Source organism: Mycteria americana, chromosome 9 (assembly GCF_035582795.1).
Source record: "Mycteria americana isolate JAX WOST 10 ecotype Jacksonville Zoo and Gardens chromosome 9, USCA_MyAme_1.0, whole genome shotgun sequence".
Taxonomy (NCBI): Eukaryota; Metazoa; Chordata; class Aves; order Ciconiiformes; family Ciconiidae; genus Mycteria; species Mycteria americana.
Genome location: NC_134373.1, coordinates 662,206 through 676,123, shown reverse-complemented (window position 1 = coordinate 676,123; position 13,918 = coordinate 662,206). Strand labels below are relative to the sequence as shown.

The 13,918-nt window shown below is 47.7% G+C and overlaps 1 protein-coding gene across 2 annotated transcripts in view; it reads left to right on the top strand.

Moving 5' to 3' along the window:
• Nucleotides 1-7,158: 7,158 nt before the first annotated feature.
• Nucleotides 7,159-13,918, top strand: part of COL6A2 (collagen type VI alpha 2 chain) — a 29,732-nt gene continuing 22,972 nt past the window's right edge. Inside the window, exons 1-2 of one of the 2 annotated variants that reach the window (XM_075512540.1) lie at nt 7,159-7,321; nt 12,116-12,250. In XM_075512540.1, coding sequence (XP_075368655.1) covers nt 12,145-12,250 — 106 coding nt within the window. In that variant the 5' untranslated portion in view covers nt 7,159-7,321; nt 12,116-12,144. The remainder of the gene's footprint in view (nt 7,322-12,115; nt 12,251-13,918) is intronic. The other variant, XM_075512539.1, reaches the window with a different exon arrangement.

The following is a 13,918-nucleotide window of genomic DNA, read 5'->3' as shown; positions in this document are numbered from 1 at the left end:
ACCACTGCAGAAACTCCAGAAGATATTACTGTTCAGTCTTACTCGTTGCTGTCGTTTACCTGTGCAGTGTCTTTTGCCCGTCGATCCACTGATTCATGCGAGTATCGATCAGATCCTCTTCTAGACCCTTGTTGGCCTCCTTGCTGCCTGCATCCAAAAGGTCCTGTTATTTGGGGAGGGAGGGATTATATTTTCCTTTAACCTCTATAAGACAAAAATTAAAAGCTCACTGTGTAGTTAGGGAGAGACTCAAGAGAAGGCTTTTCAGCAGCTTTGTGCTCCTGATAGGCAAGGCAAGCCTCTTTCAGGCGGTGTTGGAGGTTCTGCTGCTGGTGCTATGCTGGCAGACCTTACCTGCTGCCTTCAGTATTGACCTGGGCTCATATTTGACTGCTGCACTATTGCACCCTGTGCTAAAGCATCGCAAGTGAGGACAGCCAAGCTCGTTTCTCAGAGCACCCCCACCTCCTGGGGGTTGTGAGGATTAAGGTTTTTCAAGAAGCTAAACTTAATACTTTTTCTTGTTGAGCATCTTTAGTTACAAGTTGCAACCTTGAAGTCACAGATTTTCATTTAGGACCTGAATCACTGGTCCCTGAAGCCAGTAAAAAGCCTTTCATTGGCTTCAAGGGTTTTTTTTTTATTTCCTTTCTAATTCCTTTTTACTGGTCCTGTGGAAATGGGAATTATACATAATCTGTCCCAAGGATTCAGCTCCATACAAGGGTTGATGTTGGAAACACTTGTCTAAGACCCGAGGGCAGGAGAACAGTGTGGTTGCAGAGAGACAAAGCTGGGATTAAAGACAAGATTAGCATTTCAAATAAATCAGCTCAATTGCTGAGCCCTAATGTGTTCTTGCCAGGCCACCAGCCTCCTGAGGGAAGTCACTCGAACCAGGGCCAGCCACCTCCCAGCCCAGCAGCCCACTCTGCTGTACCCCCACGTTCAGAGGAAAGGCTTTTTTTTCCCTATCTGATCCCTTTCAGCCCCCTCTTTTCCCAGGATAAAGGCACTAATTAATTCCTTTCCTTTCTATTTATACCCATTAGTCATTGCAAAAGTGTCCCCCAGTAGATTTATGGTTCAATATAATGAGTATGTCTTGAGGGAGTATTATTCATACAGTTAGCTGAAATCTAACAGAGAAAGTCTATATTTTATTTGTAACCTTAGCCAGAGTAGTCATTTCATGGGGAGGCAGTACCTCCAGGCTCCAGCAGTGAAAAAAGCAAATGTTTAGATAGAAGTTCATCGGCAGAAGGAAACTGAAATCTCTTTCTTAGGTCTGTACATGGAGTTAAGGACTGTGGGTGGGGCGGGATGTGACTAAGTTCAAAAATGTACATTTTTTTGAACCATCACTGGTAAAAGGCTGGGGAGGGGAATGAGGTTTCCTCTATAAACTATGTGGGTTTTTTCTCTTAAATTCATGGAAACACCACTGCAAGTTTTTCCTTCTCGTTTCTCTGGTGACAAGAAAATAAAACAAATGCAGCTGGGTCATTCTGCTCTCGCTGTATTTCACCACGAAGCCCAAAAGACACAAACTGTGTATTTTAACTCTTTCGCTACCCTGGGCTACGAAACTAAAGATCGTTTGACATCTCCACAAAGATAGCTCAGGATTATCCAGCATGTACTGCAGACCATGGAGGCATCAGCCGCCTCTCTGAGGTCCTGCCTTGCCAGGGAGCTGGAATGCAATTGCTTCACTATGCAAAGGCTCTTCCCAATGAGTCAACGAGTTCTGGGACTCAACCGTCTTGACTGGCTGTGTGGAAAAGATGTGCTGCAAGAGATGAAAGCATCAGAAAGCAAGGATTGTGAAACCGGTAAAAGGGGAAGTATTCTGGGAGAAAGGGTTTCAGACCATCCTTTCCCCACTTTCTCTGCCCTCTGTCCACCTATTTTTTGCTTGCTGGGTTCACGTATGATCTTGTGTTGCTGCTACCTGGCACCTCTGGGAGCACCCCGGGCACCCTCACTTCCCCTGGTATTGAAATGCCTGAGCTGGCTCTTCCACCCACTGCATAGTGGTGAGGAGACCCAGAAACGGCCAGCTCGAAGCCCCGGGCTTTCTTCCTGTCAGGAGGGAGCAGCTCCAGAAGTGGCGAGGCGTCAGCGCACTGCAGAAAAGCTGACTCTAGACACGAAGTCTGGACTGAGCAACTGAAGGTAAAAATACTAACAAGTTCGTAAGTATGGCCTCAATTTCAAAAGGGCAAACTTCAAAAGCCCAAAGAAATTGTGCAGCAAGAGCAGATTGGCAGAGGAGCCCCAGGGCATCCCTGCCATTTCTTCACGCCAGTGTACTCAAACTGATCTTGGGAAGGCAGATCTTGAGCAGAGGGGAATAAAACTTGGAGCAAGGGTCTCTGCACTAATGAAGTCTAAACGAATGCTTCGGGAGGATTATTAGAAATGGTGGGGAGGCAGGCTCACGGCTCGCCGTGGGAGCAAAGCCTCGGCGAAGAGTAACCTGCAGCTGGGACAGAGAGCCAGGAGCACGCCATTCCCTTGGGCAGTCTCTCACGATGAAACCTCTAGTGTGCAGAGCAGAACCGAAACGGGCCCTCGGCCCACCAACAAAAGCAAGCTGCATCACACTGATGCCCCGCTGGTGGCATTAAGGGTGGCTCCTGTAACCTTCTCTGGAGTCTGTGCAGCGTGGGACCAGCTGGAAGTCGGGGGGCTGACACCTCCATTTCTGGCCACTTTTTTTCCCACCACTGTATCTAAACAACGTAGAGTCTCTGGGTCGTCATCATCCTCTAAGGATCTTGAGCTCTAGTGAAAAAACACAAGGTCACAGATATGGCAAGGCTTCAATAATGCTGTAGGTTGGGAAATCCTTGGGGCTGTTTAAAATAAAATTCTAGAAACTCCAAACAGTACTTCCTTATTTGTCAGCAAACAACAATTTACAAGCACACAAATGCTGTATATAAAAATGGGATGCTAAGTAAATAAGAACTGCAATAGCATAGGGGACTTAAAAGTTAACACCAGAATATTAAAACAGGAAAAAGTATGCAAAGCCTCAGATTGCACTTGTGTGTTCATGACTCTCTAAACATCCTGGAGCATGCTGGCTTTAATGGCCTAAATCCCAGGAAAAGCTGCTAAAATATGGTATCAAATGAACATTTGCTTTTTCCTTCAGAAAGATTCCCCTTTGTGTCTCATTTTACCACAATTCAAGAATGTCAAACACAGTGGGGGCAGTTGCTCAAGTACATGACCTGGGTTAATCTAGAAAAATAAATGTTTATTCCTCTTCTGTTTCTTTAATAGAAGTCTTCTCCTGGGCACCAGTGAGGATGAGCAAGACCTGCCAGGGATGCCTCAGAGCCAGCCAAGCCTGCACCCAGTGTCTGCACAAAGGGCAGTGAGGATCAGAGGGTGGACCAGCACAGGTGATGTTGTAGTAGGAGTCCACTGCAGACTACCTGATGAAGAAGAGGAGGTGGATGAAGTTTTCTTTAGGCACTTGGAGGAATCCTTACAGCCACAGACCTGGGTACTCATGAGTGGATTTAATCACCTCCCTATCTGCTAAGAGAGCAGTGTGGCTGGGCACGACCACCACAAGAGGTTTCCAGAACGGTTTGAAGGCAATTTTGTGATGGAGGTGATGAATGAACCGACTGGGGAGATGCTCTTTTGGACCCGCTACTCAAACACAGAGAAGAACTGGCTGAAAATGAGAAGGCTGGAGGCAGCCTTGTCTGCAGGGACTACAAGGCTGTGGCACTTAAGGTGCTGGGAGAAGTCAACAAGGCAAACAGCAGAATTACAACCCTGAACCTCAGAGGAGCAGGTGTTTGCCTGTTGGGGGGAGGAATACAAATGCATTGTACGAATTGAGTTAGGAAGTAAGAATTTCGGAAAACGGCAACTACAAAAGGGCGTAAAATCCATCTTTCTGTTTGTCGTCAGTGAAAATGCTGAGATTATCCACCGCATACTTACAAATATTTGAAAACCAGCATTCATTGTTTTCACTAAGCACTTAACAATCTTGGCCTCATTTTTGGTTCTCATCACATATTTAGAAAACAGGACCCTTGGAGACCAATGTATAATCTCAGAATTGCATGAAGGGCGGATGCAATTGCAGACAGACACAAAGAAACTACAGTAGCTGTTTTCCAGAGAACCACAGCAGTCCCATAAAGCTGTTTCAGATGTATGTATGTGATTTAAAACCAGGAGATTGCATTTTATTGGGGGCTACAAGTCAGATGTAAAAAAGAAGGAGCAGCTACACAGTTTACAAAGTAACAACTAAACATACCATAAATAACATTTAAGTCTACAAGGGAATGTAAATGAAATAGTACCATCCGTGCCTGACTGTCTCCCTTACTTCAAACTCCATACAGAGTCATAAAGGAGAGCAGAAAATCAAGCCGTTTTTTCCTTTTTTCTTCCTATTCTTCATCTTCCTCCATTTCCTCTCTCTCCATTTTAAATGTAATTGAATACTGAATACCTGTTCAGTATATAGTGTGTTCTGTAAGCAGCAATAATAGTTCTGTGAGCAGCAATAATAGTATCCAATAATAATAGATACATAGGGGATGAGCAACTAATCCATGTCCATGTACATTATCTGCAAAAATCTTTCCATGAGATTTGCGGTTCCACTGAAAGGAGAAAAAAAGAAAGGCAATCGATTGGAGGATTAGGAAGAGGAGCCAAAGAGAGGACAGAGATAGTGCATGAGGCTCCCATGGGTGAAGGGAAGTGATTCCTCACCTGGACAGACCTCCATATATGTATAGCAAGCACTATGTATAAAAGAGGATCACTGCACACAGAAAGAAATGTCTTTGCCCATCTTGATTCCCCTTACAAAGAAGAAAGAAGATGCTAGATAAAATTTCTGGTACTGTCTCAAAAAGTTCCTGCCCCATGTCCATTTGCCTCTAAAGCTTCCTACGATCTCTCATTCACAAGAACAAAAATTCAGTTACAGAGAACTAGCTCAGGCCTTTAATGCCGCCAGTTATAAAAGAAGATGGTAAAAAAGCCCAACAAATCCAGAAAAAAGCAGCATCTCGTTTTGAGGTTATTTTGTCTGAATTTCTATGTAAACGAGACATATGACCACTTCAGTGTCCCTGTATATCAGACCACCCCAACGTAAGAAATGAACTTGCCAGATGTGGCCATCTATGACAGAGGTGTGAAGATAATATTCCTACAAATGTTATGAATAGGGTTTTAAAGGATGCAATAGGGGGCTGTTTTGTAAAGTAGACAAGAATCCTCATGGGGACAAGGCATTATGTCATGTCAAGCTGCAGGAAAAGGTTTTGATTTGACATGAGAAAGTTCGAGAAGCACACACAGAAAGTTAAAAGTCCATAGGTCCTTTGGTCAAGAACCTGCAGACAAAAGACAACGTTCACAAATCTGCAAGGAGGAAGAGGGAGATATGGAGGTGTGGACCTGTGCTCTCCTCCTTTCTACACTTTGGGCACTCACCAGCAATGTAGGAGACAGATGTGCTGTCCAGTTGCTTGTGATAAGGCATCTTGCTGGAGAAACAGCTTCTGCAGGGGCAGATTCACCTAGAAATAGGCATAATGAATATTAGACATTAGAAGCAGCATTGATAGGTACTCATGGATGCAAGAGAGCTCGGACACAGCAGCAAAGTAGGCAAAAGAAATGGCCTGGTATGTGGTGTGTTCGCTGAATTACTGGAAGGTGAATGCTTTGCTTAGACATCCAATGTACTGTCCGGTACATCACTGTCATCAGAAGCTGGACCCCTTCTCTTCACTAAAGATGCTCCGGAGGAAAAGCGACCATCCCATTTAGAGCTACAGGAGTGCCCCTGGAAAGGGATAGCCCCACAAAATCCTTCTTTGCTCTTCCAAGGAATCATTGAGAAATTTCTTGTTTCTCAGTTATGCTTATTCTTCAGTGTCCCCTTGCTCCAGAATGAATCCTGCTTCTGTCTTGGAGCTTTGAGATGAACAGGGAAACGGGCACGTAAAATTCTAGCTTATGGCTGTGGTTCCTGTAGGTGCTGCTGAGTATCATAGAATCATTTAGGTTGGAAAAGACCTTTAAGATCATCGAGTCCAACCATAAACCTAGCACTGCCAAGTCCACCAGAGTACTCCTGGTGAAGGTGCTGACACAGAAGATACTCCACAAATGTACCTTTTTAAACCCTAGCAGCTACACGGAATTGGGTTTATTATTTTCACCTGGTGGTTCAGATGTTTTTCACAAACACAAACAGCCTGAGCAACATGTTCCTGTAGATCAGGACTGGTGGGTTAGCAGCTTACTCTGAGATCTCTTGAGACAAATCCTTTGCTTTTGTCACTACTTGGGAGTCAGTAGAGTGAAATGAGAGTTAAACTGGGTTTCCCCATTGCGATTACATTGTCTGGCAGCTGTGGCCTGATTCTGGTCCCTTCACACTGTCCATTTACACAAAAGTTTGGAGACAGAAAGTCATAGCTCAAGGGATAAAAGGCCCTGTTCCCAAAAGTCATTGTTGTTCTCCATATTTCGTTAGGACATTTGCCCCTATTTTTCATTTAGCAGAACTAAAAATTGCCTGTGAAACTAAAAATAATATAAAAAAACAACCCCCCAAAACCCCAACCCAACAACAACAAAAAACCAAAACCCAGAAATGAACCAATAGAAAGAGGTAATACTCAGACTTGGATGACTCTGAGTGAGACTTGGATATTTGCAAAGGCTAAGATGCAAGTTGCTCTTTTTTGAAATGTTCTTGTTTTATTTGTTCCACTCAGGACACGTTACTAGGATGGGAAGAGGAGGAGGACACGGGGGGGAAAGAAAGAGGAACACTATTTGATGGTATAAATATGTGGGGCAGCAATGCCAGCCACGAAAAGGGGCCTCTCCATGGAAAAATGAGACTTCTTCCAGCTTGTTTAAAACAAAAATGCCTTCAGCTCCAAAGATGACAACCTCGCCCCAGCCCAGCATCTGCCCTGGGAGGGGAGCGGGTGGGAGGAGACCGGCCCGAGGTGTCGGTAGACCCACAGTGACTCTCCGTGGATGTCTGGAGCTACTACAAATGAGGCTCTGCCTGATTTTGAAGGAGGAGGAACACGGAGGGCAGTTCCAGCCCGCCAGAGAATAGAGGGACTGGGCGGGAGACGCCTCTGCTGCTGCCGGCCGCTCCGCCCCGCACACCCCGAGCACCCAGCGCCCGGAGCTCGCCCTTCCAGCCGGGGATGCAGGAGCCCTCCTGATAGTCTTTTTCCTGACATTTCGGAGGCTTGTTGGAGGAAATTTTGATGACCTCGTTCTCCAGGTAGGCAGAGTTTTCTTCTCCTTGTATAGCGGTCGTGCGGCTATTTACTGGACGGTTCTCCAGCCGGGAACAGGAGAGCCAGCCCCTGCGATCCCACTGCACAGGGCTGCGCAGCTACTGCCGCTGCTCTCCAGCAAGGTGCTCGTTTCAGGCACATCGGGTTTAGACACTACCTGCTATAAGACGATATCTGTTTTTCCGTTGCTTTCAGCTTTTGGCTCGTTTGGGCGTTTTTCCAAGAGTTTTTTCCAGGTGTGGGTAGTGTGAGCCACAGACGCTCATCTGCCAGGGCCGGAGGTCTAGAAAATCCCTCGGCGGGGGGAACCTGTTGAACCAAAGTCTTCCCCGGGGCAACTGAGTGGAGTTCACCAGCTGCACCGAAGCGATGGCAGCGGTAGCAGCACGGCACTCGGCTGCCGCTGTGCAGCAGGGCGACGGATCTGCTGCACGATTCCCCTTTGATTTTCAGAATTTCGGAACCTAGGGATTAGACTAACCTGTGAGTCGTGTCTCCTAGTTATGCTGAGCTTCATCAGCGCAAGCTCCTCTATTTTGGGGGCTAACAGCACGTTTGGAAATGCCTGCGAGCTAGTTGCGCTTGCCTCCTCGGGTCAGCTATTTTTTTTGGTGGTAGGGGTCTGCTTGAGTGAAGTAAATGGAGGTTTCTGGCTGCCAGAGCCGAAGCTCCAGCGGCCTGCAGCATCCCCCGGGCGGCAGGCACGGTCCTGCGGCCGGAGCACCCGGCGAGGGCTGCTGCCCCCAGCCTTCCTGGGCCTGGGCTTTCCCTGGCTGAAGTCCCGGGGTGGTTGCAGTAGAAGAGCTGGAGAAGAGCTGGGCTCCCTGCAGCTGCCGAGAAACCTTCCCGCTGGGTGGTGTGCCCAGGGACTCAAGCTACAGGGCACGTTTGGGTAGCGACTGCGACAAACATTGAAATTCCCTCCGCATGCACCGTGGGCACGCAAACGGGGAAGAGGAGCTGCATTTATAAGAGCTTTTGTTCCAAATGGGACACTTCCCCCCCACCCCACCCCACCCCCGCGGTTATATTTTATGTAGCAAACATTTGAGTGGAGTAAAATGCTGCCTGCAGAAGTGGATGGCACCACAGACACTGCCTTCGGGGCATGGCCGTGAAAAAAGTTGGGACTGGGTCCATGTCAGAGCAGCAGTGCAGTTTCAAACTTTATTCTGCATATGACATTCTCCTTTCTTGAGAGTAATGCAATTTTTGTGGCCTTAAATACGCTCCTTGCAGGCAGAGTTAGCTCAGAGACCAGAGCACCTGAATTTTTATGAATTTGGGAACGATTTGCTCAGCTATAATAGGTGTTGTGGTATTGAAGGAGAAATACACAGTGCACCAGGAGGAACTTCAGAAATATCAGTGTGTGGGATAAGACAGACCATGGCTTTGCCTGGCCAGGCACATGAGGTGACCTTTCTAGTGCGTTAAAATCTGATCTATGTGATAATCAGATGTGAGAGCGCAAATAAGCCGACTGTAATTTGCACATTTGAAACCGTCATTGCAAGTCTTTTTTTTTTGCCATAACATTACTTTTGGTTCAGTTGCTCAGGCTGGGAAGAGGTACACACAAGCAGAGAACTCGGGTCCTCCTGCAAGACCCCCAGTTTTGCAGCGCTCTGTGTAGATAACTCCATATACTTTTGCAATTATGTGGGTAACACCCAGGTCACCTGGGATCTGAGTGTAGGAGCAGCAGAGAAGACCATGCATTTTCCTGCTGAGCACCTGAGGCATTAAGTAGAAGCACAGACCCTAATGGAGGGAGGATGGTGCAAAACCGTGCCCTCAAAATCTGCTCGGAGGACCCAAAACTACTGCTCAAGATTCCCTGTTGTTTTTTTCTTTGTGTGCATTTCATGGGGAAAGAGATGTATCACTCAACAATACAAATACTGAGAGAAGGAAATTTCAAGAGAAATCCTTGTACGGCCTTGCTCCTACAATATCATGGTCCTGCTCTTGCAGAGAGAGAAAGGTCAGGGAAGAACAGGATGGGCAGACCCAAGTATTCTAACGTAATAAGGTAGCTCCCAATTTGCTCTTTCTATTAGTTTTCTGGACTGCCAGTGTTCAAAAATTGTCTTCAACATCCAGAAAATGCATTAGTCTGAAATATACCCTTTTGCTGGTGAAGTCTGAGATTTCCATTTGAGTGTTCCGCAGCCGGAGGTGGAGCTTTAAGGAAAATATCAAATGTTATGAGATTTGTGAGAGAATTGCAACAGCCATAGTGCTCTGAGGGTGAATGCTCTGATAGTGCTCTGAGGATGACAAAATAGGCACCGTCGCCCACCCCAGCCTTGAAGACCCCTTAGCTGGGGAGAGGGGCCTCCCCTCTGCGTGTCCATTCACTGTAATGACCAGGTGGGATGCTGGTATAGCAGAAGCCTAACGTAGCTCAAGGCACAGAGATCCCCTCTGAGGGAGACAGAGTGAAATAAAGGAGACTGTGTGCAACAGGACCACAAAGAAGTGAAGTGTGTCTAGTGTCTTCAGCTGTCACTTCTGCCTCGCCTTTCTGCCCGTGTAAGAGGCAAAGGCCATGGTGCCTCACTGATCCAGTCCAAAGCCCCGAGGGCTGCGGGCAGGGGCAGTCCTGGGCCAGAGCTGGCCCTGGTTGCCCGTGCAGTTTAACTGCTCCTCGCTGCTCTGCAGAAGAGCAACTCTTCTGCACGGTGCCTTTCCCACCCACGCACACATGGCAGGAGGGAGGTGGTTAAACTCAGGACGCAGTGATCTGTGAGTCAGACACTTGGCCAAAGACTCCGGTGTTCCCAGCCTCTCCAAAAGCTGATGTCTCCCGCTTCCTCAGCCATCATGAAAGACTGGCTCTAAAATGGTGCTGTCTGAAGGCACAAAGCTGTTACGTCCTACAAGTGATCAGGATCTTCTGCAGCTCTGCTTTGCGGAGGGCAAACAAGATGAGGGAAGCCTGTACTAAGACTCGAGGGATGAAGTCTTGATCTTAACTAAAATATCCCTTTAGCATTGAAGTAAGTATTTTATCCTTATGATAACTCTTACGTTCTCTGCAGCGCAATGAAAATTGAGCCACGTTTACCTATGCAGGGAACTCATGAGGCCACAGTCAGGTCTCTTTGCAAACAGCTGTGCAGCCTCTCTGAGCTGGAGGGTGGAAAAAGGACCCATGAACTACTTGGTAGGGACATTTGGGTGCTGAGCTGGAGGCACGTGAGAGGCTCTTGATGTCAGAGGGCTTTGCTGAGCCATGTCTGTGAAGCACCTCAAGTTGGTGTTCCTGAAGCTTTTGGATCTCTGTACGTCTTGTCCCCTTCCCCCAGGAGATCTCCAAAGAGCATGAGGGTTTCTCCTTCCCCTATCTAAAATCCAGCCTGAGCACTGGCTCTCGCAGGCTTGTTAGCATATGCACAAGCCTTAATAAGGAGGAAGGCTATCACTGTTGTGAGGATATCGGCAGCACTGATAGGAACCAGATTTTCCGGCATAAACCAGTTTGCAGAACCTTATGATGCACTGCAGCTTGCAGTGTAAACTGGAACAGGACATGTCCCACCAGGGAATAGCTGGTCCCCATGTGGAGAGAGGTCTCTAGAGAGATGCAGGGGGAGCTGAGCTGTCTGTGTTCTTCAGGTCATGCTGTTTCTCATGCAACTAAGGCAGCAGCTCAGCTGCATTACTAACTTGCCCTCCCGCTGCACTGCCAATGCAGCCAAATGCACTGCCAGTGTCTGTTCAAGCCTTGGACTCTTCCAAGAGCTACCCAAAAAGCCATGTAAGGAAGAAGCTCTCTTTCTGGACTGGACTCAGGCCTTCTTTTCCTAACAGAGATCACAGATGCCCCTTTTTGGTTTGTGTTGTGTGTTGACCACCAAGCAGAAAACTGTCTATGCTACTACTTGGTCTGTGTGCCATGAAGGGGCCATGCTGGTTAGTGCAATTGTCCTCTAGACATAAAGGTGAGCATCGCCTCTTCCTCCATATTCTTTGCTGTTAAGTGTCTCTGGGTTTTGTCTGTGAATATCCTTTCAAAGCCTGCGTTCCTCTGGACACATATATACATTCCCAAGAACTTTTCAGACTAGATCTCTGACTCTTCTGCTGCTTAAGTTGTCATAATACTACACAAAATATACTCCCATGTGCAGCTGGACCTCGGAGGCCCAGTGATGGGTTGAATGCTAAAGATGTGCACTTATTCAAGTGCTTGTTTATTCATCCCTTCACTCCATGGGTTGTGCGGGCTACAAAGCAGCGCTGTTAAGCAAGGGATTTTGTACCCTTTCGGTATACACAGGCATCACCACACCCTCATGGTGAGTTGGAGGTGGAAAGGACCTGCTGCACGCCTTCACTGGTGGTCTGGCCAAGCAGGCAAAGAGAGGAGCATGGATGCTCACCTCTGCGTGGACTGGGGGTGATGGAGTCCATGTGGGCATGGGACGGCCAGGCACACACCTGGAGAGAAACCATGAAATCAGAAGATCCTGATGCACTGCCCATAGCTCCACCACCTGATCCCTCCCTTCAGACTGACAGAGAAGCTAAAGGAGTTTTAAATCATTCACCCATACTCCAACAAAGGAAATATTTTAATTGCTCAGCTTTCAAGTCAATATAAAAATCTACATTAGTGGCCCAGTGATGTGTCACAGTGATGGAAAGGTCTTGTTTTTCACAGACAGGGTTTACAAGACAGGGTTACAACATTGGCTGGCTTTGTGTCTTCCCAGCAGAGCTAGGAGGTTGTATACTGTGCTTAACATGTAACTTGTGTTTTCTCACAGGCATCTAAATATCCAGAGGAACTGCTGAGATGTTCCGACAAGCCTTTTTTTCCACTCTTCTTTGTGTGGCTCTGGTTCCTCTTCATGCTCAGTTTGATGGAGATCCTGGAGATGTCAGTCCTACCTCCTGTACAGGTATTAACCAGATAATTTGGGTGTCTCTCTCCTTTGTAGGAAGCAATTTTACTGAAAGCAATGGCCATACTCAGTTGTAGAGCCTGCTCACAAGGAACTGTCAGTAGCACATTACACCTCTCCTGCCCCTTTGCACTCCTGAGCAGTGCCCTGGGGTAGTGATCCGTCTGTGGGGAATGCTATCCTCCACTGAAACTCCCATTTGTGGATTTACATTGGAGTGCAGAGAGGTAGAGACTGAAGAGCTGGGGTCTGCCAGTGGCGGCTTCTCCCAGCTGATGCAGTAATAAATGACAAGGCAACTACCTGTGACAAGGCGACCCACCTAATGTATGAGGGGAAGGCTGTGGATGTTGTCTATCTGGACTTCAGTACAGCCTTTGACATGGTTTCCCACAGCATTCTCCTGGAGAAACTGGCTGCTCATGGCTTGGACGGGTGTACTCTTGGCTGGGTAAAGAACTGGCTGGACGGCCGGGCCCAAAGAGTGGTGGTGAATGGAGTTAAATCCAGTTGGCGGCCAGTACAGTACAAGAGGTGCTCCCCAGGGCTCGGTGCTGGGGCCAGTCCTGTTTAATATCTTTATCAGTGATCTGGGCAAGGGGATCGAGTGCACCCTCAGTAAGTTTGCAGATGACACCAAGTTGTGTGGGAGTGTTGATCTGCTTGAGGGTAGGAAGACTCTACAGAGGGACCTGGACAGGCTGGATCGATGGGCCGAGGCCAACTGTATGAGATTCAACAAGGCTCAGGGCCGGGTCCTGCACTTGGGTCACAACAACCCCATGCAACGCTACAGGCTTGGGGAAGAGTGGCTGGAAAGCTGCCCGGCAGAGAAGGACCTGGGGGTGTTGGTCAACAGCCGGCTGAATATGAGCCAGCAGTGTGCCCAGGGGGCCAAGAAAGCCAATGGCATCCTGGCTTGTATCAGAAATAGCGTGGCCAGCAGGACTAGGGAAGGGATCGTGCCCCTGTACTCGGCACTGGTGAGGCCGCACCTCGAATGCTGTGTTCAGTTTTGGGCCCCTCACTCCTGGAGAGACATTGAGGGGCTGGAACGTGTCCAGAGAAGGGCAACGGAGCTGGGGAAGGGTCTGGAGCACAAGGCTGATGGGGAGCGGCTGAGGGACCTGGGGTTGTTCAGCCTGGAGAAAAGGAGGCTGAGGGGAGACCTTATTGCTCTCTACAACTGCCTGAAAGGAGGGTGTAGAGAGGTGGGGTCGGTCTCTTCTCCCAGGTAACAAGTGATAGGACAAGAGGAAATGGCCTCAAGTTGCGCCAGGGGAGGTTTACACTGGATATTAGGAAAAATTTCTTTACTGAAAGGGTTATCAAGCATTGGAACAGGCTGCCCAGGGAAGTGGTTGAGTCGCCATCCCTGGAGGTATTTAAAGGACGTTTGGATGAGGTGCTGAGGGACATGGTGTAGTGGTGGTCTTGGTGGTGTTAGGTTTACGGTTGGACTTCATGATCTTAAAGGTCTTTACGATTCTGTGATTCTGTGATTCTGTAAATACCAGTCAGGCTCCAGAGCTCAGCTCTGTATCTGATGTCAGAGAATAGTCCATTTTGAATTCGATGATTTCAGCGTTTTTCAGTTGCAATGTGGAGGAGGTGATTTACGTGTCCAGCCTGACTTTTACAAAAAACGGTAAGGTTTTCAAGATT